The sequence below is a fragment of the Neolamprologus brichardi genome, chromosome 23 (genome assembly GCF_056152115.1).
Source record: "Neolamprologus brichardi isolate AB-2024 chromosome 23, ASM5615211v1, whole genome shotgun sequence".
NCBI lineage: Eukaryota > Metazoa > Chordata > Actinopteri > Cichliformes > Cichlidae > Neolamprologus > Neolamprologus brichardi.
Window position 1 is genome coordinate 22,166,164 of NC_142125.1, and position 25,031 is coordinate 22,191,194.

At 41.5% G+C, this 25,031-nt stretch overlaps 2 protein-coding genes and 1 non-coding gene across 3 annotated transcripts; all 3 read left to right on the forward strand.

The window, feature by feature from the left end:
- The first annotated feature begins 1,578 nt into the window (after window positions 1–1,578).
- Window positions 1,579–10,252, forward strand: LOC102799322 (actin-related protein 3). The gene is made up of 12 exons (XM_006792897.3): window positions 1,579–1,780; window positions 2,147–2,202; window positions 3,041–3,165; window positions 3,252–3,362; window positions 5,210–5,305; window positions 5,606–5,713; window positions 5,813–5,956; window positions 8,422–8,595; window positions 8,705–8,797; window positions 8,877–9,002; window positions 9,149–9,232; window positions 9,638–10,252. Exons 1-12 carry the CDS (start codon window positions 1,737–1,739, stop codon window positions 9,731–9,733), a joined length of 1,257 nt encoding a protein of 418 aa, XP_006792960.1. The 5' UTR covers window positions 1,579–1,736; the 3' UTR covers window positions 9,734–10,252.
- Window positions 10,253–11,965: 1,713 nt separating this feature from the next.
- On the forward strand, window positions 11,966–18,948 carry LOC102799032 (transmembrane protein 182-like). Its single transcript, XM_006792896.3, has 5 exons — window positions 11,966–12,261; window positions 14,516–14,612; window positions 14,701–14,829; window positions 14,914–15,051; window positions 17,097–18,948. Exons 1-5 carry the CDS (start codon window positions 12,091–12,093, stop codon window positions 17,363–17,365), a joined length of 804 nt encoding a protein of 267 aa, XP_006792959.2. The 5' UTR covers window positions 11,966–12,090; the 3' UTR covers window positions 17,366–18,948.
- A 3,126-nt stretch (window positions 18,949–22,074) lies between these two features.
- trnar-ccu (transfer RNA arginine (anticodon CCU)) lies at window positions 22,075–22,147 on the forward strand. The gene has a single exon. It is a non-coding gene; the product is annotated as a tRNA-Arg (tRNA).
- The last annotated feature ends 2,884 nt before the right edge of the window (window positions 22,148–25,031 follow it).

Consider the following 25,031-nt stretch of genomic DNA (forward strand, 5'->3'; position numbering starts at 1 on the left):
CAAAGCATTATTCAAGCTTTAAATTCACATTTGTTTTTATTATATTTAGTTGGCTAAAAAATGCCAGTTTTAATGGTATTTCAAAAGGATTCTTTTACAACAGAGAGTCTATAATGTTTTTATGCTTTAAATCCCTGTTTGCTGGATTTAACTTTGCATATGACCACCCAGCCTGTGGTGATGTTCATGCAGACATGGTCAAGGTGACCTGCTGAAGATAACACTGAGCATCAGAATGAGGAAGAAAGGTGATTTAAGTGACTCTATATGTATGGTTGTGGCAGATGGGATACAGCAGCTGAGCATCGTTTAAACACCACAGCCTACCTGAGTATATTTACTGACCATGTCCATCCCTTTATGACCACAGTGCACCGTCTTCTGATCATCTTCATCATCTCAAACTGTTTATTTTAATACAACAAATGAGATCACTGCACTCAAATATTTCTATTTCTGGCTCTGTGTGATTCTTTTTTAAAAACAGACATCATAACATGGTGGTCTGTGGCATGCAGCTCTGTTTGTGAGCACAGACGCCCCGCCCACTCGATGTTTAAACCTTCCATTTGAGAGGGCAGCCAACAAGAAGAAAGTTGTCTAAAAGGAAGAGGAGCTGAAATACCTGAGTGGCTCCACTAAGACTGAGCATCAGATAAATAAGGATTATTTTGAACTCTTAATCATCTCTTCTAGTTGAGTCTAAAATTAAAATATGGAGCTGGAAAGTTGTTGAACACCAAACTAATCATCAGTTACATTTATTGTTATTTTACTAACAGTACTTATATATGTCGCATGATTATTTTTCACACTGTGGTGACACTTTCCCACTTTAAATGTTGGGTGCAGGTTTATTTACATTTTGCTCTCAGCTGTCTGGACTGCACTTACGCCATGATGCTGGATAAGGCAAACAGCTCAGCCACTAAGTACGAAAGGTAGCTGAATAGGAAGACAAAGAGGGGCTCAATCAGGCGGCGCTGTGGGTGAAACGTGACAACCCCAGCCACTAATCCAAACAGAAGGCCAAATAAGACCCCGCCCTGTGTGTGATTGCAGCCATTCCCCAACTCTCTGTGAATCGTACTCATGGCCATTGATCAGTGGTCTTTGATCACTGCGTTTTGATCAGTGGTGGTTAATCAATGGTCATGAGAATTTGCATATTAATGATCAAGGAACTGACCTCCCAGCCCATTCGTTCATTCAGTGGTGCTAGTTTAAGTCATTATGCAAATGTACTGTTTATAAGGTTGGAAAACTTCAGTCAGCTGAGACTGAAGAAATTACTGGGATGAGCGACGAAACATTTCTCCCACTGAAAACGCTACGTCCAGATGAACAGAATCAACTTTTGGGGATTTACTTACCTGGACGATTGAGCATGCATCAAGAAGATATTCATGTTGTCCTACTATTTATATTTTATTCCAGCACAGTTGGTGTGGATCACCGACAAGTTCAACGACAATAAGGGGCTATTCAACTATTGTTCTATTATGTTTTTCTACCGTTGCAGTTGCAGTCTCCGTCCACTTGGGGCCACAGTTGCACGTCTGAACCTGCTGACTCTGCACTAGAAGAAATTCCACCGCACCCGGAAGCGCTCTCCGTTCGGCTGCTATTCTGCTATTCATTCAGGCTGCAGCGATTTCATTCAGCCGTTGTTGATCTCTCCGCTTGTGTCGGGCGCCTCATTTACTTCTCCGTGGACAGATTGAAGGAGAGCGAGCATGGCTGGTCGGCTACCGGCTTGTGTTGTTGACTGCGGTACGGGGTGAGTAGGAGGACAATAAAAGGCTAGTTAGCGTTAGCTTGCTTTTCATTGACCACATAAGCGACTGTCAAACTTTAGCTAACGCCCTATTCAGCCTTCAGGCTGGGGGCTTTTGCTCAGCGCCTCTCTGTTATTCTGAGCTCGTCGGTAAAGTCGGCGTTAATGCCACAAATCCAGCCAAAGTTTCCAGCTTTATTTTGAAGGCTTTTTGTTCTTCCTTCAGCTTTGTCATTGCTGTTAGCTGCTGCTGCTGCTAGCCGCTGAAGCTAATGTTACTTCCTGGAGAAAGCAGCCCTCATATTACACACTTACGTTCGCTCAAGCCTGGAGAAAGTGTCTTATATCCCCGATTTTGTTCCCTTTTAGGTATACGAAGCTCGGATATGCAGGAAACACAGAGCCACAGTTCATCATGCCTTCATGTAAGTAAACAGACCCCCCCGCCCCTCAAAAAAAAACCCCACTAAAGACCTAAAACTAGTTTAAACACAAGGCAAGGTCGAGCATGTGGATTTATTTACGTGCTGGGATGCTGTTAGAGAGCATATTTATTATTAAACTGCATTATTCGTTAAGTTGCATAAACACCAACAGTTTAGTGTGGATTGCCTCTGTGTGGTTTAATGCAGGTTAACAGTTTCAGGCCGACTTCCTTTCACCCTAGAGATGTACCAGAGCAGTTAAACTGGTTTCCGTAAGGCTGCTATCATATTGGAACAATATTTTCTTATCAACTCACGCACAGCAGGTTTTTCCTGGCTCATAATGTAAATTCTAGTAGGGAGGGACTGTGGTTGTAAGCATGATTGGTCTGCATATATTTAAGGGAGTGGGTTAGACGTACCTCACAGATCACAAGTTGGACAAAGGATGTTTAATACCAAGACCTCAGAGCACATCCATGGATGCGGTGAAGGAGAACATGCAGCTGATCCGCTGTGGTGACCTCATGAGTGTGCGACGCCATCAAACTGTGAGCAACTATTTAGACAGGAAGGAGCTGTCCTGTTTCCACTCATGTGACTGAGTGTCTAAAATATCTTTGCCAAGCTAATTGTGTCCAGTGTTGGATGATTTTTTTTGTTTTTTCTTGAGCCGATTGAATCTAAGTTTGCTCGACTAATGTTATCTCAGGATGTAAGTGCATGATCAATCCTGTTGTTCATAGTTATTTAATAAAATATATTTGGTACTGTGCTGTACCAATTTTTTGTTTTCTTTCCACCCGTGATATTTACAGTTTACATCGTTTGTCTGCAGGTATTGCGATCAAAGAATCGGCCAAGGTCGGAGACCAGGCCCAGCGCAGGATGATGAAGGGAGTCGATGATTTGGATTTTTTCATCGGGGACGAAGCCATCGATAAACCGTCGTATGCAACGAAGGTGAGATGGATGCCGACGTGGGGGCCGAGTCAGATTTGTGTTTGAGGATCGATATTAATGCTGTTTTTCTCTCTTTGCGTCCACAGTGGCCCATCCGTCACGGGATTGTGGAAGACTGGGACCTGATGGAGAGGTTTATGGAGCAGATCATCTTCAAGTATCTGCGGGCAGAACCTGAAGATCATTACTTCCTTTTGGTAAGACCAGAGCACTGTGGGTTAATGGTAGTTAGAGGTAACCAGCAGGCAGGGCCCCTCCTCTGTTTTTTCTTCTCTACACCAAACACAAACTTCTGTTAACTGTGGCCTAGAGGGCAAAATACAGATGTTCTCAAAAGAGACCAAACAGGCTGAAATCAAGTCAAAAGTTTTCCCTGTTGTTACAATTTAATTGACCCGACAGTTTAGAAACCTCACTACACTCCTAAAAATGAAGTTCGACTGAATCAACGACTGCACTCAGGTCGGCCGAGTATATTTGTGGGATCAAATTGTCTCAGTGGTCTCAGTGTTGTGAAACTGGTACGACCTAAATAATATAATAATTCCTCTTGTTCCTATTGGTCGTTTTCCATTACATGTCATTACATTACAGTTGAGCCCCCTGGGTGTGGTTGTTATAGTGACATGGCTTGAAGTACTGTGACGTCATTTGTATGCGACACAATCACAAATCACAACAATAATCGCCTCAAAGCACTTTATATTGTAAGGTAGATCCTACAGTAGTAGAACAGTGTAAAACGCCTACAATCATATAACCCTGTGAGGAAGCATTGTGGCGAAAGTAAAAAGGAAGGAAAAGCTCATTTTTAACAGGAAGAAACCTCCAGCAGAATCAGGCTCAGGGTTGTGCAGCCGAGTGCTGCGACCGGTTGAGGGTGACGGAGGAAGGTGGGACAAAAGACATGCTGTGGAAGAGAGGCAAAGAATAACAACTAATGATTAAATGCAGAGAGGTCTATTAACACATAGTGAGAAAGCTTCCCAAGCAGCCTACGTCTATTGCAGCATAACTAAGGGAGGATTCAGGGTCACCTGATCCAGCCCTAACTATATGCTTTAGCAAAAAGGAAAGTTTGAAGCCTAATCTTGAAAGTAGAGATAGTGTCTGTCTCCCGAATCCAAACTGGAAGCTGGTTCCACAGAAGAGGGGCCTGAAAACTGAAGGCTTTTAATACTCTAGGAACAACAAGTAGGCCTGCAGAGTGAGAGCGAAGTGCTCTAATAGGGTGATATGGTACTACAAGGTCATTAAGATAAGATGGGGCCTGATTATTTACAACCTTGTATGTGAGGAGCAGGATTTTGAATTCAATTCTGGATTTAACAGGAAGCCAATGAAGGGAAGCCAAAACAGGAGAAATCTGCTCTCTCTTTCTAGTCCCTGTCAGTACTCTTGCTGCAGCAACATAACAGTGGACAGACTCTGGGACCACATTGTGGGTTTGTGTGGAGCAATTTCAGTTTTGATTTTCATGAGGAAGATGGACTTTTCATAACTCATCGAGTGACGCCACTGACTGGCCAATCTGTAGCATTTAGTATGTTGACATCACATTTTCGGATCACTTGGAGCCCCTGCCTGAACGGACACTAAAGAAGTAATTGGTACCAGTTGCTACCGCCTAATGCAGGGGTCCCCAATCCCAGTCCACGAGGGCCGGTGTCCAGGTTTTAGATCATACTCTGGGTCAACACACATGATTAGTTCATTACCAGGCCTCTGGAGAACTTCAAGACATGTTGAGAAGGTAATTTAAATCAGATGTGATGGATCAAGGACACATCTAAAACCTGCAGGGACACCGGCCCTCGTGGACTGGGATTGGGGACCCCTGGCCTAATGAAACCCCTAAAAGTCGAGCTGTGCCGAGTAACCATTAAACCATCTCAGCCTCGCCTCTCGAATCTGTCAGACGTGTCCGCTCCTCTTCAGAGACTTTTTTCAATACAAACTGCTAGGGAATCAAGAGTACAACAAAAACAGCAACGACCGTCTCGTGTGAAAGATCAGCCTAAAATCTTCTGTCTTCCCTTTTCAGACAGAGCCTCCCCTCAACACACCAGAAAACAGAGAGTACACTGCAGAGATCATGTTCGAGTCCTTCAATGTCCCCGGCCTCTACATTGCTGTTCAGGTAAGAATGCTGCAAAGGCTTTTCTGAGTTTTGGAAACAAATCCCTAAAAGTTCAAACCCACCACTCACAGCTGGTTCAAACAGCTCAGACGTGTGAGCTGCATGCGTATAATTAGATTTGTGTGTTTGACTGAGTATGCAATTCCGAGGATGTTTTATGGGGAAATGCGGGTTTTCACTTCTTCTTTTTCAAGGTTTCACAGTTTGTTTGGGTTGTTCTTACTTCATATAAATGCACATAAGTGTGCTGAGCCTAAACCTATGTTTCATGATTTTTTTTTTTTTCTTCTTCTTCCCCAGGCTGTCCTGGCGCTGGCTGCCTCCTGGACATCCAGACAGGTGGGAGAACGGACGCTGACGGGGACGGTGATCGACAGCGGAGACGGGGTCACACATGTCATCCCGGTGGTCGGTGTCGCGTCTTTTTTGTGATTATTATTTGCTTTTTAGCTCCCAGCCTCACTTCCGCTCCCTGGAGCTCTAAATCTTTGCTCTGTGGCGTTCCAGGCTGAAGGCTACGTCATCGGCAGCTGCATCAAGCACATCCCCATCGCCGGTCGAGACATCACATACTTCATCCAGCAGCTCCTGAGGGAACGAGAGGTGGGGATTCCTCCAGAGCAGTCTCTGGAGACGGCTAAAGCTGTCAAGGTCAGTACGCTTCATGTTTACCAACCAAAGACAGGTTTAAAAAAAAAAAAAAAAGCCATTTTTTCTAATGGCCAGCAGGGGGCGATAAAAGCAGCCAGACTGTATAGAAATATATGGGAAGGTGAGCCTGGCTTTCAGTTGTCCGATCTTGGATTGGAGTAAAGATTTTCCTGATGAGTTCATGGTCTCAGTTACTAGGTTAAAGTCTTAATAAATATGAAATTATGCTGCTGTACAGAGTACAATGGACAATAAAGCAGGGTCAGTTCAGTTGCAGAGGGGGTTTCTCATCAGCTTCAGCTGCTTTGGTGTCAATTAAATTAACAACAGGAGCACTAGAGAGGCGACAATGAGACAACCCGCAACAAAGGAACGGTTTACAGCTGGAGGACACTCACATTTTTCATTCCTCATCTTTTCTGACTGTTTTTTAGTAGTTTTGCTTTTGGCTAGTCTCAGTGTCACTACTGCTAGCATGAGACGACACCTGGACCCTACAGAGGTTGCAGAGGTAGTCAAACCCCTCCAGGATGGCACATCAATATGTGCCACTGGCAGAAGGTTCGCAATGGCTGTATCCCAATTCAGGGTCTGCAGCTTTAAAGTACACAGCCTTAACGGTCCACAAGGGCCGCGTACTCAAAGACCGCTAAGGCCGGAAGTGCGAGGCTTGTGAAATGGTCTAGCCTCCATCGCACTGCCCAGGTTGCCTAGCAACCTGGGCAGTGCAACCAAGTATCTGAGGTTGAGACCACAGGACTGAAATCATGATTATTGGGCTTCATTTCTGTACTGAACAGTCATTTTAAGATTAGCTAGTAAATAACAATTAGCTAATGTTGTTCATGAGACTAACGTCATCTTACTTTGGTGATGTAAATATAATATGGCCAATATTAAAGTTATAATTTCAATCATTATTAGTTATTACAGCAGTGAATGACTGTTTCAAATACTGAGCTGCAGTAAAGATTCAAGCTGCATTTATTTATATTTCCTGTCACCTTGAATCTTCACTGTATATATAACTGTGTTATATATAAGAGACAAATATTGTTCTTTTAATATGTTGGCATTACTAAATTTGTCTCAGTACTCTTTGGGCGCCCCTCTTCCGCCGTTTTTTGTGCTATGCATTCTGGGATATGTGGGGCCATGAAGTCTACACTGCCACATCCTTAAAATTCAGGGAAATGAAGGACGCATTTTAGGGTCGCATTTCAAGCAGCCTTTGAATTGGGACAGCCTTCGTCGCGTCGCTGTGACGTAATCAGCCTTAAAATGCGGCTTTTAAGGCTGCAGACCCTGAATTGGGATACTGCCTATGTCTCAAAAGCATGGAGGAGATTCCGGGAGAAAGGCAGTTACTCCAGGAGAGCTGGACAGAGCTGGACAAGGGCCCTAATCTATTAGCAGGATCGGTATCTGCTGCTTTGTGTAAGGAGGAACAGGGTGAGCACTGTCAGAGCTATAAAATGACCTCCAGCAGGTCACTAGTGTGAATGTCTCTGACTTCATGAGGGTCACCTGAGGGCCCTCTAGTGGGTCCTGTGCTCACTGCCTTGCACTGTGATGACTGATTGGCATTTGCCACGGAGTACCAGATTTCCATGTCCATGTAGATGAGTAGACGTATAGAAAGGTGTCTCTCAGTCAAGGAGCTCAGAATCAAAACACAAAAGCCCGGCTCTGTGGTTGTAGATTTTCTTAGCGAGTCCTGCTGAGGTAAAAGATCTGGGGTGCAGCTGTTCTGTTGTCATCACTCCTGCCTTAAAGCTGGCACTTCGTTACTGAAAGAGGCATCGGCAGGTCACAGCAAGAGTGCAGACAAACCAGAAGGATTATGTGACAGCCTTGGCACACAACTTGAGGGATTGCTTCATCTCTGTAGCTAACTGCAGGGTCATGTTGGCCAAGCTCTGTAACAGAGTTTAGAGCGACAAGGTTTAACTGGGCCTCTGTTCACGAGGACACCTTTTGTGTCGTTGCAAACAGCATGAGCACCAGTTTGAGTCATTGTGAAGCTGTCCTGTCCATGCGGTGTTGTTTTTGTATAGATTTTAATTTATAAATGGAAACTAACTCAAGATGCAGTCTGTAAGAAAACAAGGCAGAAAAGGAAGCGATACCTTTGACAGATGATTGCTGTACTGCTTCTGTCATGTACTTATCAGTTTGGCCACTAGAGGTCAGTGTGGCATCAGAAGCATCAAAATCTGAGAAACTTTATTAATCCCAGAGGGAAATTGAGTTGTGATAGCAGCAAATATACAACAAACATCAAGCACTCAGATAAAATGATTGTAGAAACAGATGCTACTAGAAGCCATAGTAAGTTATACTGAAAACTGCTAGCCTCTCCATTCATTCCAGAGGTTTAAAACAGGAAGCTCGTCGTTGTTTGTTTAGTTCCATTTGCATTTGTCTTTCAGTATTGCCAAATATTTTTTGCTGTGTGTTTTTAGGAGCGGTTCAGCTATGTGTGCCCTGACCTTGTTAAAGAGTTTAACAAGTACGACACAGACGGCAGCAAATGGATCAAACAGTACACGGGCGTCAACGCCATCACCAAGAAGGAGTTCACCATCGACGTTGGGTACGAGCGCTTCCTCGGCCCTGAGATCTTTTTCCACCCTGAGGTACAGAACACGCGGACACGCTTTGCTCACATTTCCTCTAATTTTTTGTTGTATTTTTACTTTTTTTTTTTTTTTTCTTAACTTTAAATGTTTTTTTGTTTTCATCCAGTTTGCCAACCCAGACTTCACCCAGCCCATCTCAGAAGTGGTGGATGAAGTCATCCAGAACTGTCCCATCGACGTCAGGCGTCCTCTCTACAAGGTAAACACACACCTGTCTGCTTCTGTTTGAAACATGGACACGCAGCACATAGCAGCAATCATTTTGTGTTGTGTCACAGAATGTCGTGCTCTCCGGAGGCTCCACCATGTTCAGGGACTTTGGCAGACGTCTGCAGAGGGACCTGAAGAGGACTGTGGACGCACGACTGAAAATAAGCGAAGAGCTGAGTGGTGGGAAGTTGAAGGTAAGGGTGTAGAAGTAGCACGAGGAGCTGATACAGGCAGCTTCACATAAATCTGTGAAACACTTTGCTCCATGGAAGAAAGCTTTCTTCCAAAGCCTCCAAGCTTTTCAGTAAACTGTTGAGCACAAATCATCTTTGTTTTGCAGCCCAAGCCCATCGATGTGCAAGTCATCACCCATCACATGCAGAGGTACGCTGTCTGGTTCGGGGGATCAATGCTGGCATCTACTGTGAGTATTTCAAGGACATCTGTACCTTAGCACTGCAATCAGTGTTTTCATCATAGTAGTAAATACACTCTCTACACTCTCTAGTTCTAGTGATGTAAGCTGTACGCTTTTAACTCCATAATATATGCACACCGTTACTACCCATGTGTTCTCTTAACTGTCCAGTACTTACTCGCTTTACTACCCAGTACATACCCGCTGAAATATCTCTATTCTCTTAAGTATTCCGTACGTAAAAGAACTTATTTTGTAAGTTTCCTATATGATGGTGCGCATTAGAAAGAAAGCTAACAGGCTTCTTTTGCAACATTTAAGCCCTGAATTTTTTTGTTTACACTGTGACGTTTCCAAAATTTTATCCAGTTTTTAAGTTTGCTTTGTTACATTTGTGTGTTGCTTCTGCAGCCCGAGTTCTACCAAGTGTGCCACACCAAGAAAGACTACGAGGAGATCGGGCCGAGCATCTGCCGCCACAACCCCGTCTTTGGAGTCATGTCTTAGGCGATGGAGAGAAAGAGTGCATTCAGGGGAGGCCAAGAAGAGGAAAAACAAAAACAAAAAACGGACGATGCAAGACCTCACGTGCTGTGGAAGTCCCTCCAGCCTTTGCACGGATGCTCCGACAGATTATTTGTATAGAGCTACAGTGGACCAAACAAACTGCCAGAAGAGTGGCAGCATCCTCACAAATTAGAGGAAAGAGGTGACTCGGCCCAAAGGATCCTCTGATAAAATGTTTACTGCAAGTAGGCTGATGATGATAATAATAATAATAATAATAATAATGATGATAGGTGATAAATCTTTAATTTCTGCGTGCCTCATATATGTACTTACTCTATCCTCACAGGATTGTAAAATGTAATTAATCAACATGAGTCCTGTATAAATGCAATTCTGTGTATATGGGTTGGGTTGTGGTATGTGTTCTGTACTCTAAAAACTGAAAGTGTAACGGTTGTTTTAAGAAACACATCATGCTTTGCTACGCGATTACTCAAAAGCTTGGAGCCACTTTTTAAAATCTCATGTAAGATGAAGTGGATCAGAAATGTATAAATAACTCTGTAGGCATACTTGGGTCCATTTTCTGAAACCATCACTCCTCTTTTAGTGGCAAATAGTGTTCCCCAGTTCAAATTTAGCATGTTAAAAGGCCGCTAATTATGCTAGCCTGACTGAAAACTGTCCTGCTGATTTAAAAAGCAATGCGTTTGGTTTTATCGATGTCTGGGGCATCATCGTTTGGGATCAGCTAAAGTTAAAGTGGAAACAAACAAGGCCTAGAGTATTCTCTATTCTCGTTCTAAGAACTGGAAGATTTCAGTCTGTGGTGTGTACCAATCCTTTCTTCGAAAAGCCGAATCTGGCTTCAGCTGAAGTGGGTGCGCAGCTGACCTGGAATAAGTGCATCTTAGGGCTGAGATACCAGGAGTCTCACAGCTTCTCAGGTGGCAGCATCTTTAAATGGTACCTGTAAGAATAACATTGTGCCGGTTTGTGAAGGGATAGTACACACTGTTGTATGACAGTTTAATTTTTCTGCAGTTTTCATACAGAGAAAAGACGAATGATTCAGATTTATTGCCTCTTTAATCAGCACAGCTTTCAGCTTCACTATCATCATTGGAAAAGTTTTTATAAATACATTTATATCTAAACGACCAGTCAACCTTTTAACAAGAACAAAATGTTCTGCTAGGTGATAAAGGAGCAATGCTTGCTGAAAACGAGACCCTGCATGAGCCTACGTCGATATTTTAATAATTCGAGGAGCTTCTGTACGTGCGTGTGCTCTTGGCTTGTGTCAGCAACTGTTCATCTGATCCACTTGTTATTTGATGGGTGTATTGCTGAGCTCCCAAATACGTGCAGTATAAAGTGCAATGAAATAATCTGGATGGGTGTTCCTCGTGAGGACAAAGTCACTGCTCTAACTGTGAGGAATCAGGGAACATCTGTAAATGGTAGCTACTCACATAGCACGCACTGCCCTGCTTCCATTTAAATTTATTAATAATTTGTGATGAAAAAATTAAATCTCAGAGCTTCTCTTTCAAGGACAGCTTTTTTTCTAAGTGACCCCAAAGGCAGCCTTTCTTTGCAGCAGCTTTATGATAATCAAATGGGTGCAAGCATTAAAAAAAGGAGGAAAACAAAATAGAAATCACCAAAACAAACTGACCATTCCCATTTCCTTTGTTTGTTTGTTTGTTTTTTTAAGTACCCTCAGTACCTGGAAGAAATATTTATTTGAATTTACATGAAATTATTTGCTCATGTTTGTTTCTTCCTGGTTCCTCCTGCAGCATTATGACTCTTTGCTCTTTTTTAAAATTTCCCCCCATTTGTATTAATCATCTCTTGAACAACCCGTCGTTGAAGGAAAAACAAAACGTATTAATATATGAACATGCAGTTTGAATGACTTGTTGGACTGTCACTGTTGCCTAGATCTCAGTTATACTGGATAGCCTTGTACTGTACCAAATCTGGATTTCAATGCTGGCATTCCAATAAACGCCAAGGAGATGTTTCTTCACGTGTTGATTTCTCTGTTTCGGGCTTTATTATCTTGTTTGCTTTGCTTCTATTTTTAAATGTACCCATCCTATTTATGCGTGTCTGAGCCCTGGCCTCTGTAACTGTATCCCTTCCAACATATGGTGCACATTTATTTTAATTCAGCCACCTTCTTGTGCCCGATTGGTCAGCAGTAAAAGGGAAGCCCTGTGTAGAGTGTCATGTGTAATCGAAATGTCCAGCCTCTTAGGAGTCTATCAGACTTTTTAAACATGACATGTTAATAGAGTAAGAAAGAGAAGCACCGAGACGGAGGAATCTGGAAAGACTTAAACATGTCGTCCAGCCTAAGGTTGAAGGTGCTCCTCTTCTTTGCTTTATTCTTTGGAGCAACAGGGTTTCTCTTCCTGATTCTCTCCTGTGGGACTGAGTACTGGCTGCTGGCTGCAGAGTCCTGCAGCAACCCCGGACAACACAGCCTGAGAGACGTGAAGAGCAACATGAAGGTATTTGAACTGTGCAGGAGCGACGAGTTGATTTATGTGATGCCTTTTAAGAAAGGGAAACAGTAGTTTATGAGTAAAGATGTATTTATGAACATGCATATTTAAAATAGAAATATACTTTGAAATATCAAAGTTACAAAAACAGACTGAATGACTAACATAACATGGAAAACTGTTAATACGCAAAATTTGTCATTTAAAAAAAATTTAAAGCAGATTTTTCCACATTAAAATATGTTTATTTATTAGATAAAACTTAAATGATAGCGTAATGCTTTGAATTTATATCTAAAATTTGAGTGAACATCATCATTTTATAAAAAAAAAGAAGTAAAAATACACAAGATTTCATGTTAAATTTTGAGCTACTGCAACTGTATTTTAATGGAATACAGGAATTTTTGTTTTTTTTATTCATGCAAAATATTTGGTGCCCAAAGTGCTACCTTTTTTATGGGTTTAACAAAAAACAAACAAACAACAAAATAAAGACACTCAGTATAGGAATGCACCAGCCAGAAACCAATGTGTCAACATGTTACATGATGCCATTATTTTGTCACAGTAACCTTCATCACCATTGCCAGGCTGCTTATTACACATCACTTTGTTGCTGTCATGTCGCTAGTGGACCAGGTGCATACTCTTGTTGCCTAGGTAACCTTGTAACACCCATGTGAACTGTGTTCTTCGCTCTCATTGGTAATCGCTTCAATTGTGCACCTCAAAGTTGAGAAAGGTTTAACTTTTGGACCCGCCCACTTTGTTTCCACAGCAGCAGCAACCTGTAGTTGCTGGATGGTCTTTTCTGTGGTCTCTGCTGTCCTATGTGTACGCCCCCTCAGGCACAGGGGGCACAGCAGAGCAAAATAAATAACTAAATAACCCTGTAACTGTCCTGCAAACATCATGAGGAGCACTGAGAATTGTTGTATGAGGCTTTGTTGCTGACAGTGGACTAGAAAATGTAAACATGTGTCTAATATTTGATTCAATTTTAGATAACAGATGCAGAAATGTGGTTTCTATAATTTAACATAGATTTGTTTTCTAAAAACAAAACGAAGATTTCATGTAAATTTAAAGCTATAACAACTTTATTAATTTACTGTCTTGTAAAAATATAGAAATTTTCTGTATTTTTATTAAGAATTTTGTCATTTTACAGCATTTTTCTGTTGCAAATGACCTCATAGCTTCTATTCCTAACCAGTTTTCCTTTAGCTTGATGGAAAACATCATAAGGTCATGGAAAGGTGTGAAAAATTGAGAACTGTTACGTATTACTTTGTCACTGCACTGGACTAACAGATATTTAACACTCTGGTTCCTAAGCAACCCTGTAATATATTTAGCATCCATAATTGATTTTTGTGGGGTTACCCACAGCACGTCCTATATACTGTGTACCATGGGTTGCATTTGTGGCTAGTTGGTGATGTTGGGGTAAAATAAGTATTTTCACACCACTGACCCTTCACATTTGCAAAACAACAGATGTTATTTTAGGCCCTGTGCATGAGAAGGGGCTATAGACATATAGTGTACTTGTGCATCAGATACGTTATCTATGACTTCACTTTGTAGCTGTAGACATACAAATTGAATATTTACATATAGTGTCTCTGGATGGTGATACTTGAGACTTAAATGAATGGACAGGGAACATCAAATCTCGGCCACATGAGAGAAGATGAGGTCACAAAGTTCAGTGTGCCAACTTGCAGTATTCCCCCAGTTGGCTTTTGCACCACTCCCTTCAGACCACACGTGCAGTTTTTTATGGATTCAGATGATCAGGCTTTTATTCTTGCACTGATATCCTTTTGTCATTTGTCCTGATAGTTTTTGCATTGCTTAAAATTTCAGTATTCTTTCTCTTCTTATACTTTTTGGCTGCTTTAACTTGATTGTCATGCACTCTAGATTCATTTGAGACTCTGTGAAGATCAAATGGACACAAAATAAAAAAACGCCAATCCCATCAGGATGTTTTTGAGCAGGATCCTCTTTCAGTGTAAGCTAGAAGAGCTCCAGTGGAGGGTCTCTGGGTGCAAACTTCCTCAAATGTGTCTGTTTGCTGGCAGCTGATGGACCCCCAGTCTTTTTCTGTAGCAGGCTCTGGTTACCCTGACACATTAAACCTGCCTCTTATATGCTGTAACTTAAACATCTCCCTGCCAGCTCCAAACACGGGTCAGAAACAGGGTTTATTTCCACAGCTCTCATCAGATGTTGTTTTCTGATCCGACAGCATTCACAGGGTGTGACCATTTTCCACGAGGGTCTGTTCTGGCGGTGCTCCTACACGGCCTTTTCTCACGATTACTCAATATGGGACCTTTGGATCTGTGAGAACCTTCATTACATGTTTTATAAATGGCAAAAATAACACAGTGAACCTTTAATTGTGACAGCTGCCTTTTCCCCCCTCTTCAGCAAACCAGCCTCTACCAAAAGTCTGCGAGGTCGCTTTCCTCTTCCCTTTTCCTGCTAACAAGCCGGTGGAGCTGTGGGAGGAGCCGCACAAGTTTCCTGGACAGCCTCTTGAACGCAATGCGGCCACTGGTTGAAATCACTTTGTTATACAGGCAGCACATTGTTACTGTAAAAACAGCACTGAGCACTGACTGGCTGTCGTGTTTTCCTCAGTTTTCAGGATCTGCTGGACCATCTTCTTTGTCATGGGTTTGACGGCGATCGTCATCGGGGGATTTGTTGTCATCTGTGCTGGCCCACTGACCAACCACAAGCTCTATAAAGTGGGCGGGGCTCTACAGCTGCTTGGCGGTAAGGCTAAATATAGAATTGGAGGCTTCTTCTCAAACAGATCCTCAAAAGCTTTCTTCACAAGGAGACTATCATGAGAACATTTCACAGTTTGTCGTGAGATTTCTGCCCCCCCAAAAGAAGAAATTGTATAATTTACTCCATTTGTAATGACGGTTTTGGTCACAGTCCTCTTATCCAGTGTCCATCTGTCTCTGAAGTAGGAGAACTATTTTTGGCTGATCCCTTATTCACTAGAGATCATTACAGCAGGTACTTTTGCCATCTTTTCACGCCAATGACACAGTCTGAAGGGACTATGGGTCTCTGGCTAGAATTGAACCAGTGACCTTTCTCTTCCCCAGTGAATCTACAAACCACTACACAGTGAAGCCAGTGTTCTGGCTTTGAAATAGCAGATTTCTATGACTGGCCAGGAGTGCTGCAGCAAACGTAGCCATTAAGTTGTTTAAAGTGGCTCTCCACCGCTCATATCCACCTATTTGTGTTCTTCCGCTCTAATTGAGTAGCTTTGCATGACTGACAGATCAAAATAATCCTAATTTATCGTATGCTGGGCAAACCCTCCCCTCTGTAGGCCACTGTTTCTGACCGGATGCAGTTTTTTAACAACACCTTAATAAAACCTTTTTTTTTTTTAAACTTGTTTGGATAAAATGTGTTTTAATTAAAAAAAAAAAGAAAAGTACTTTCATATCTATGATAAATAATGTAGGATTGTTAAAAAAATATTATATTTAATGTGCATAATGTGCAATAATTTTGATTAGCTGATTTGGAAGAATTTATCAATAAAATAAAAAATTTTGCATAACTTCAAAGACATAAACATGTCTTGAAATTTTATTTCTAAATAGTTTAATCCTTTCAAGTAAAGTAGCGTATTTCTAAAAATCATTATAAATATTAATGAATGTTAAACACAAAGTTTCTAGTGCAGATTTGGCTTTGGAATAAAAAATAAATAAAACAAAAATTGTTCATTTTCAGAAAAATATGTTTTACAATTTTATTTCCAAAATATTTTAATGCTTTCAGCTACACTCCAACTAATGTAGAAAGTAATATTAGTAATATTAGTAGTATTAAATTCATTTTAGTAGTATCAAAAAAATAAAAATATTTTAAAAATATTTTAACTAGAAATCACTGAAACTAGAAATAATGTAACATTTATTAGAGGTTCACATTTGTTAGCTAACACTGCCTCCAGGTCTGTGTAGCTCAGTTTTAAATGAGAACATGTTTGGAGGTTGTGTTTGAGGAGTTTCATTTTCTGCACATTTAACGGTTTCCCTGTTTTGGTGTATTTGTTTGCTGAAGCTCTTGGCTAAACTTTTATCTCAAGAATGTAATTTGAAAACGTGCGGCTCCAGCTAACCCCAAACACCAACCATCAATACCTTTAGTCTCAGGACATCCTGTCCTCTTCTGCAGAGATCACACAAGAAAAGAAATCGGGAAAAAAAAATCTTTGTTACGAGCCAACATTTGTATGAAAATATTGGTAAGGTTGCAAAATTTAGAAATTAGAAGGGAGGAAAGCCTTTCCCGTGCTTTGGCAAACATGTGAGCCATGTAAAATGTTTTTATGCATGCTTCCAATTTCCTGTTCTACGCAGCGGAAAAACAGAAGAAAAAACTGTCTCATTTCACAATGACTGCATTGTTTGTACTTATGAAGCGGCACGATTTATTGTTTTACTTTGAGCAGTCAAAACAGGCAGTAAAACACGACCTGCTGTGCCACTGACTGGTAAAAACCTGTCCTGCAGTTTTACATGTGTCCCACGGAGTGAGGACAAAAGTGTAGTAGATGACACGCTGACAAAACAAAACAAACAACACAGTATTTAACAGAAACACATCAGCTGAGAAAGGCTGCAACAGAAGTCTTGTAAAATGAGTAGAAATATTTAAACTGCAGATGTCATCTGGCATTTTTGCTCCCATTACATTCTTGATTCTCCTGTAAAGCCTGGTTATTATGTCTGTATATTGATCAGAAGCTGAATGACCTGCACTGTTTCCTGTGTGTCTGTTAGGCGTGTGTCTGTTCCTCGTGGTGGTGATGTATCTGATGTGGATCCAGGTCCTGGACACTCTGGATCAATTTACCCTCAACCAGAAAGCCTCTCGCTGTCCGTCTTTCCATCTCAGCATCCAGCACGGCCCCTCGTTCTTCCTGGCTCCGGTGGCCGTCTTCTTCTGCCTACTGGCCGGCCTCCTCTTCGTCCTGGTCGGACGAAGCATCGAGAGTAAAGAGCTGGACAGCACGGACAGAATCTCGGAGATTTCGACAGATGAGCTGTGAATACAGACAGTCGACTTGTTCAAAAGTTCACCGCTCCACGTGTCTGGAGTGAAATGCCGTGTGCTTGGTGTGTAGATGAGTTGCAGATGTGGAGCTGATGATGCTTGAGAAGAAAAACAAACGTTTGTGGCTTAAAATCAGTCACAGGAGGCTCCTGAAGAATCAGATTTTGTCTTGTACCATCGACTGAATGCTGTGACTTTTAGTCTTTTTAGTTGTCTCATGTGTAGCAGCATTAAGCATTAAAGAAATGCTTACAGAGTCCCTGGCCAATGATATTCATGTTGTTACCATCCTTTATATACAGTTTACAGTCCATTCAGATGATAGACTGTATATTAAAGCTGGACATAACCAATGTGATGTCAAGCATTGGCATTTGAACTTTGCTTTTTGAAGACCTAATGTTATCATGGCGCCAGAAGTGACCATATCTGAAGTGCTAAGTGATTAGCTTGGTTAGTAAGCTTGCATTCATAAACTGCACATATCCGCTAATTAGTACTAAAAAAATACCAGAATTTAATTCGCCAAAACTAAATCAGGCTGCATTAATCAGATAAGTTGATTTAAAGTTATCCAAAAGGCATCAGGACCACAAACACAGAGGAGATGTTGAGCTTCGTGAGGCCTCGAAGAAAGCTAACCGCTACCACTGCCTGAGTAGGCTTCAAGCTCCTATTTGAAAATCCATTCAACAGGACTGTTGTTTAATTACTGTAAAGTTGAGCATTACAACAGTCTGATTACATCATAACATTATAAAGTATAGCTCACACTGAGTCATGTCGGCTTCATTTTTCAGGTGGCCGCCACTTCATTTAAAGTGGAAATGTTGATTGTGTTGTTGCTGTGGGGAAAAAAAGAAACAACTGTGTGTTTGTTTTTAATACAGTGACATTTGATTGACTAGTCAAATGGTTTACGCCATTATATTTTTCTCTGATCTCATTTTGGTTAGAGATTTATTTTGTTTTTATTTTAATTTACGTGATCGTATCGCGTGTGCTTGAATTACTGTTTACCTCATTGTTGATACATTCTTTTGTTGTAATTGAAAAAATATACAATTACACAATATAAAAAGTTAAGACAGGGCATCAAACCAACGTTCATACAGGACAATTTTCAACACATCAAAAAGCGTCATTTACATTAAAGGTATATCATGACCTAAACCTTGTGCTCTTTCAGGTTTGTTAGTCATTAACGTGCGTTACTAAAGATAGTAGGATTTAGAGGAACTGCACTTACGTGGAAGACCAGAGAAGTTTAATATGTAAGAAAAGTTGGTTGGAAACTGAGCTGTTGAGACTCGTTTTAAGACATTTGACAGAAACAAAGGGACTTTGCCATTACTGTGATGTACATGACGGGACTTGGTGATCCATAAAAGTAGAGTCGACCTTGTAGGTTAAAGCTGCACGAACCTGTGATGGGAATTTTTGCGGTCACCAAACTAAAACCAGTGTAGGGGCGTGTACCAACGGGCGCGTATGGGGTTAAAATCAGTTTGCTTACTCAAATATTTGTTCAGTTTCATGTTCGACATTTTACTCCAGTCAATAAATACTGTCACTTTACATTTACTGCATTTTGCTGTTTGTAAAGGTACGTTTTTCTCTACTTCTACTCAAAGATTTCATTGCATTGACACAGCATACGGATAGCAATCGAGCATATGTGCATATAAATGACGACCAGACAGTTCAGATTTCATCTGTTGACAGTTTAAAGCCAGTTTTTACTCTGTCGCAAGAAAGTAACCCCCCCCCCCCCCCCCCCAGTGAGTAATGTAATTCTTCTAAATAAAAAACTATTTTCTCAAAAAGCTTGATGTTTTCAAACAGTTATTTAAGAAACTGAAATAAATTCTAGACTCATTAGAAAAATAATGTAATTCTTCAAGCATTTTTCCATTTTATGACCTATAGCTAAAAGGATTTAAACAAATGTATTGAAAATTATGAGAATATTCTGTGACTTATAAATACTGTGCATCTCTCGGTCTAGATAAATACACGCAGCATGCATCATGGGGAAGATTGCTGACGTGACAGGTGTCCAGATGACACTCAGCTGAAAAGGCTGGTTGTTTGGGAAGGTGACTGTAAGGAAAAGTTTGGTACAAAAAGCTGCAAAAGATACAGAGATGTGCTGGCATTAGAGGAGCTTGGATCACTGAGTGCAAAATCAATGCAGCGCTTCATGCCTTCATTGACTGAAAAGCAGATTTCTGCAGGGAAAAAGGTGCAGTGATTTATTGAAACACGTACAAACATACATATAAATACAATATATAAGGCAAAAACAGTTTGTACAATTCTAACAAGCTTGAAATTTGATATTTGGTGTGACCACCTTTATTTTTCAGCACAGTCTGAACTCTGTCATTAAGTCGTCTGCAGGAATAGTTCTCCAGGCTTCTTGAAGGACATTCAAAGCTCTTTTTTGGATGTTTCTGCCTTTTGATCTGTTCTCTGTCAACATGATCTCACACTGCTTCAATAATGTCTGGGGAGGCCGATCCATGACTGATAGTGCTCCACTGTGTGATTTTCTATCCAGTACCTGGTTACTTGTTCACTAGCACTTGATCATTATTTTTAGCAAGTATAAAGATCTGGATGGATCACATCAGGATTAGTATGATTTAAGAGTAAAATCAGAGGCAAGCAATGCTTGACAGGAAGTCACTCCAACCGTACAGCGATGTCAAAAGGACCAAAACACAAAAAAGCTTCCATTGGTGAGGATAAAGTTCGTCACTGCAAATGATTTTTCTAATCTATTTAACAGATCCCATTGTGATTAATGCTTCCCCGCTCTCACTCTGCCTTTATTATAATTGATAAATCAAGTTTGACAAAAGTTGAAGAGAGGAAGGCCGCTTCAGTGTGCGTGGAAGCAGTGAGTAGATTGAGTGTGACTGTGGCTGCCTGTCATGAGGACATCAGGCTGAAGATCTGAAATGCTGGGTCAGAGGGATGGGGATAATAATAAATTAGACTGTCATAATCCATTTTCTGATAGGAGGGCTGCTTTAGCCTGCATGTAAAGACGTCCGGCAGCCACTAGAGGGCAGAGTCGGCTCAGGATAGCGTTTGGAAGCGTTGCCTCTCACCTCATTAAAATCACTCTTATCCCGCTAGTAGATTCCTTACGATGATGTCCGACAACATGGCAGTGAAATGCAGAGTCGCAGTGCACACATCAGATTAGGTTTGCTAAGGGAGGGAAGCAGGAGTGAAATTTGTAAGTGATAATTAAGTCAACTCATTCAATTTTCTCTCACAAACAAAAGAATTATTATTTTTTTCCTTCCCTTGAAATTAAGTATTACTAACATTATATCACAAGGAGGAGGAGGGGGTGGAGGCCCACAGTCACACCTTTTATAATTGGAAAAGGCAAACAGAAGTGAGACCTCGAGATGATACAGTGACGAAAACGAGTCTTTCATTATTCGTTCACGTCTCACGCTCCTGCTCTTATCCGTCCCTTCTCTTCTTAATCTCCGCTGTGAACTAGGTGAGCATAATTACACCTGAGCATGTCACGTTCATTCCCCCAGCTGTCACCAAACATCTCTGTCACCTCCTCGTCGTAGCCCAGGGTTGATCTTTACTTTCTAATAAATGCAAGGAGATCCAGTCAAAGCATTTGGTCATAGAGATTGTGGCAGATTCATTACTCGATCCAGGAGTGCTTTTGGGAACATGCATGCACTCATCGCCACTGCCAGGAGTCCTTTAAGTTGCGACATCACACTTTTGTAGTGGACAGAGCTGTCTGCTTAAAGGAGCTTACCACAAAGAAAAGCAACCCAAGGCATTTATTTTACACCCTCGTAAAAACATTGTTTCATAAAAATAAAGAAAGATTGTGCAAATGTTGATGGATTAACCATCATTTATCAGCTTTAACTAGCAGTTTTTTCTTGCTTCTGTTGTCCTTGTGAATGGAAGGGTGCCAAAACTGGCATCCCAACTGCTGGGGCAGGTCAGTCTTTACCAGCATTTTTCAGTAATTTCTGTGCCATTTTCCAGATGGCACAAAGAGAGGTGGATGCTTTGTTTCCTGTTTTGGCTTCTCCCTTTTCAGCTCCACTGCTGGAATGATGATTTTCTTCTGTCATTTAGGAGAAAACTGTCAGCATGCCCCAAGCCCTTGTAAAAATCTTTATGACCAACACATCAACCATTAACGCGCCCCTTAACCAGTCCCTTTTGTCCTCCCATTCATGTTCCTTTATATTTTTATTAACCTCTGTGGTTTCTAGGAAAGGTCTCTCTAAACTCAATGAATACATCAGAAATTTACCTTTATATAGTCGCCTCAGGGCACTTTATATTATAAGGTAACGACACTGCAATAATAGAGAGAAAACTCCAGCAATTAAGCAACTTTGATTGCTAGACAAAATAAGGAGACATCAAACGACCCCCTATGAGCAAGCACTTGACGACAGTGGGAAGGAAAAACTCCATTTTAACAGGAAGAGATTTAGCTGAGCCCTTCTAATTAAAGAACTGCTTTATTTCTTCATTGCAGATTCAATAACAAGGTGCTGGACATTTTAGTCCATGTTGAGATGTTAGCATCACACACGTGCTGCAGATTTGTCTCGTTGTGGAGGCCATTTCAGTACAATGAACTCAGTGTCATGTTCAAGAAGTCTGAGATAATTTAAAGTACTTGACTATGTATCCCCAGTGGCCTAATGGATAAGGCACTGGCCTCCTAAGCCAGGGATCATGGGTTCGAGTCCCATCTGAGGTGCTTTTCCAGCAGTGTGGCACAGTGGAAGCGTGCTGGGCTCATAACCCAGAGATTGTAACCATCCTCTGCTGGGACTTTTAGATAGCCAGCTTTCTGTCATTAACGCAAGTTGTCTCTATATACACTCACTGGTAACGCCATTTCTAGTACTGGGCTGGATCCCTTTTCCCCTTCTGATCTCCTTTAGTTCTTCAACAAGTTGCTGGAAACATTCCTGAGAGATTTTGGTCCATGTTGGTCCATGTTGACATGACAGCATTACACAGTTGCTGCAGATTTGTCAGCTGAAGAGAAACTCCTGTTTCACCACATGAGATCCCTGTTGGATTGGTTGTGTGGGAAAATCCTAGCAGATCAGCAGTTTCTGAAATACTCAGAACAACAACCATGCCACATATATATGATATATATGATGGTATATATATATATATATATATGCTATGTAATGTGCAGCCCCAGTGGCCTAATAGATAAGGCACTAGCCTAAGCCAGGGATTGTGGATTCGAGTCCCATCTGGGGTGGGTCCATAACACAGAGGTCAATGGATCGAAACCATCCTCTGCTAATTCTTTCAGATATCTGAGTTTGGTGGTTCAAACGGACACGGCTCTCATTAAATCTGACCAGTGTTTTTTCACTTTAGTTTATCTGAACCTCATGGTTTATCTTAGGCTTTTCCGAAACTTCTCCAGGCCTCGAAAATACTGTCACATTGCATTTTTCCAGATTCTTCATGGCCTTTTAATCCCTATTCTGAAGATTAAGTTAGCATAAGATATCAGTGACTAGGTTTCGTAGGGTTGTGGATAACATTAAAAAAATAGCAGCAAGTCCTATTTTTAGTCCTGAGGGACTAAAAATAACATCTTGGCATGTGGTCTTGTTTCTGATGATGCTCGAATACAGTGCCAATGATCAAAAAGACAGGCTTGGGTTAATGTATGTATATAATGCCACTGAATCAAGCACCCTCTGCAGTGAGAAGCTGAAATAATGATGTATAGAGGTTTTTTTTGCTGCATTCACAACATATATAATGAGCATCCTTTAAAAGCAGAACACGGCCTTTCGTCTGATCCCCCGCCTTCCCTGAACCTCCCCCTGTTTGCTTTGCACGTTGGTACACTCTGCTCTACCTCCACATTACCCAGAGGCCAACCCAGGGGGCGCAATTATTCAGGCCTTTGCTCAGCCAAGTAGAAGAAATTAGCCTCGTCTCCCGAACCAAGACCTTCTAACCTGCACCAGGACCTCGGGCTGCCTCTCTGACTAGCACGACCCCATGTGACTTCCCTCTCCAGACTTCGTGTTTTCCATACATATGAGCCCGAGCTGGCCGGAGCCACGCTCGGCTTCCATATGGGCTCTCTTTGCACTGGCTGGCAATGGTGGGCTGGGGAGCTGCAGGTTATAAAATCCAACACCCCCACACACCACCGCCGTGCACCGCTCCTGGGAGAGGATGCTGGCGGCCTCGGGCTAGTGATGCGCTCTTACAGCAAATCAACATTTAAATCTAAAAAAAAAAAGGATAGCATCTGGGCTCAGATGTGTCATTCTGCGTGGCCTTAAAGCTCCGATTACAAAAGAAATATTGAAAATTTAATTTGCGAATACAACCAGAAGTTGTGTAACCTTTACCAGACACTTCACATTCAGTCAAATTACTGCAGGCAATGATCTAAATGAGCAATTATGGGAAAGAAGAAAATGGTTTAATAACTCCTGTGATGACAGAATATGGTGTGCAGGTGTAAGGGCAAAGAAGAAAAGCTTCTCTACCTCCCTTTTATATTTTTATCTTGATCTTTTCTTTTGAGTCACAGGTGAGCTTTGTTTACTATTTCCCACCGAGGCTTCTAGACTTCTGATTGGCCAACATTTCTGCATGGTTAGGAATATAGCGCCACCTGCTGCTTTGGCATGTTACTAGCAGCGTTCCTTCATTCCTTCATTCCTTCCTTCATTTCTGCCTTTACATGTGGAGGGGATTATTTTTTAAAACGAAAACGGAAAATCTCAGTTTTCAAAAATACCCGTGTACGTGTGGACGTAGCCTGAGATTTGATCCAATGAGAAATGGAGATGTTACCCAGGAACTCTGGGAATTACACCGGTGTTATATTTATTACATACCTTGAACAAAGTGGTTTTCTTTTTTGTGTTTCCTGAATTACACCTCAATTTTAGGGTGTTTTCACACCTGTAGGTTGTTTACTCTGTTCATCATCAGTTGATGAATTTGTAAATTTGTAGCTTTTTTCCATTGGTTTGGTTTGTTTTTGCACAGAGAAAAATCCAAGTGAACCAAAATGCGTCACTACAAACCATGTGAGAACATTCACTCTGCTCATTGGCCAGGTGTGTCTGGGGCGGGAGCAACAAACAAAAATATAGGAAGAAGGTGCAGTGTGAGAAAAAGGAGAACTGCCGTTCTTTTTACGACTAGTTGCTACCCTGTGCAGACCTTTGCACAGCTATAGTGCCTTCCTGCATTAAGAACACAAAACACACATGGTTTTTTCATGAGTCTGTTTGGAATCGTACATGGCCCAACTGCTCTAAAGCGCAGCTGGTAATTACTTTTGTAATTACATGTAGGTGTGACAAATATGCATAAAAAGAAGAAATAAGAAATTCTTGCCTTGCTGTAAAACTTGCAAAAATACAGTTAAACGTTCACAGGGCAGATTGGAGTCTTTGCCAGGCTGATTCTGGCCCCCGGGCCTTAGGTTTCACACCCCTGTGCTGGGCTAAACTACGGTTTTAGCAGCAGGTCTGTTCCCATAAATGCTGAAGTAGCAAAGTGTGTGGACTTACACTGCAAACGTAAACACTGAGTACAGTTATAGCTACATGTAACGCAAAGAAGAACTACACATA

Excerpts from the sequence above, each read along its gene's own strand:
- LOC102799322 (XM_006792897.3), top strand. The coding sequence starts at position 1,737 with ATGGCTGGTCGGCTACCGGCTTGTGTTGTTGACTGCGGTACGGG. Across the intron at positions 3,363-5,209 it reads AAGATCATTACTTCCTTTTG|ACAGAGCCTCCCCTCAACAC; the intron begins GTAAGACCAGAG and ends TTCCCTTTTCAG. Across the intron at positions 5,714-5,812 it reads TCACACATGTCATCCCGGTG|GCTGAAGGCTACGTCATCGG; the intron begins GTCGGTGTCGCG and ends GTGGCGTTCCAG.
- LOC102799032 (XM_006792896.3), top strand. The coding sequence starts at position 12,091 with ATGTCGTCCAGCCTAAGGTTGAAGGTGCTCCTCTTCTTTGCTTTATTC. Across the intron at positions 12,262-14,515 it reads ACGTGAAGAGCAACATGAAG|CATTCACAGGGTGTGACCAT; the intron begins GTATTTGAACTG and ends CTGATCCGACAG. Across the intron at positions 15,052-17,096 it reads GGCTCTACAGCTGCTTGGCG|GCGTGTGTCTGTTCCTCGTG; the intron begins GTAAGGCTAAAT and ends TGTGTCTGTTAG.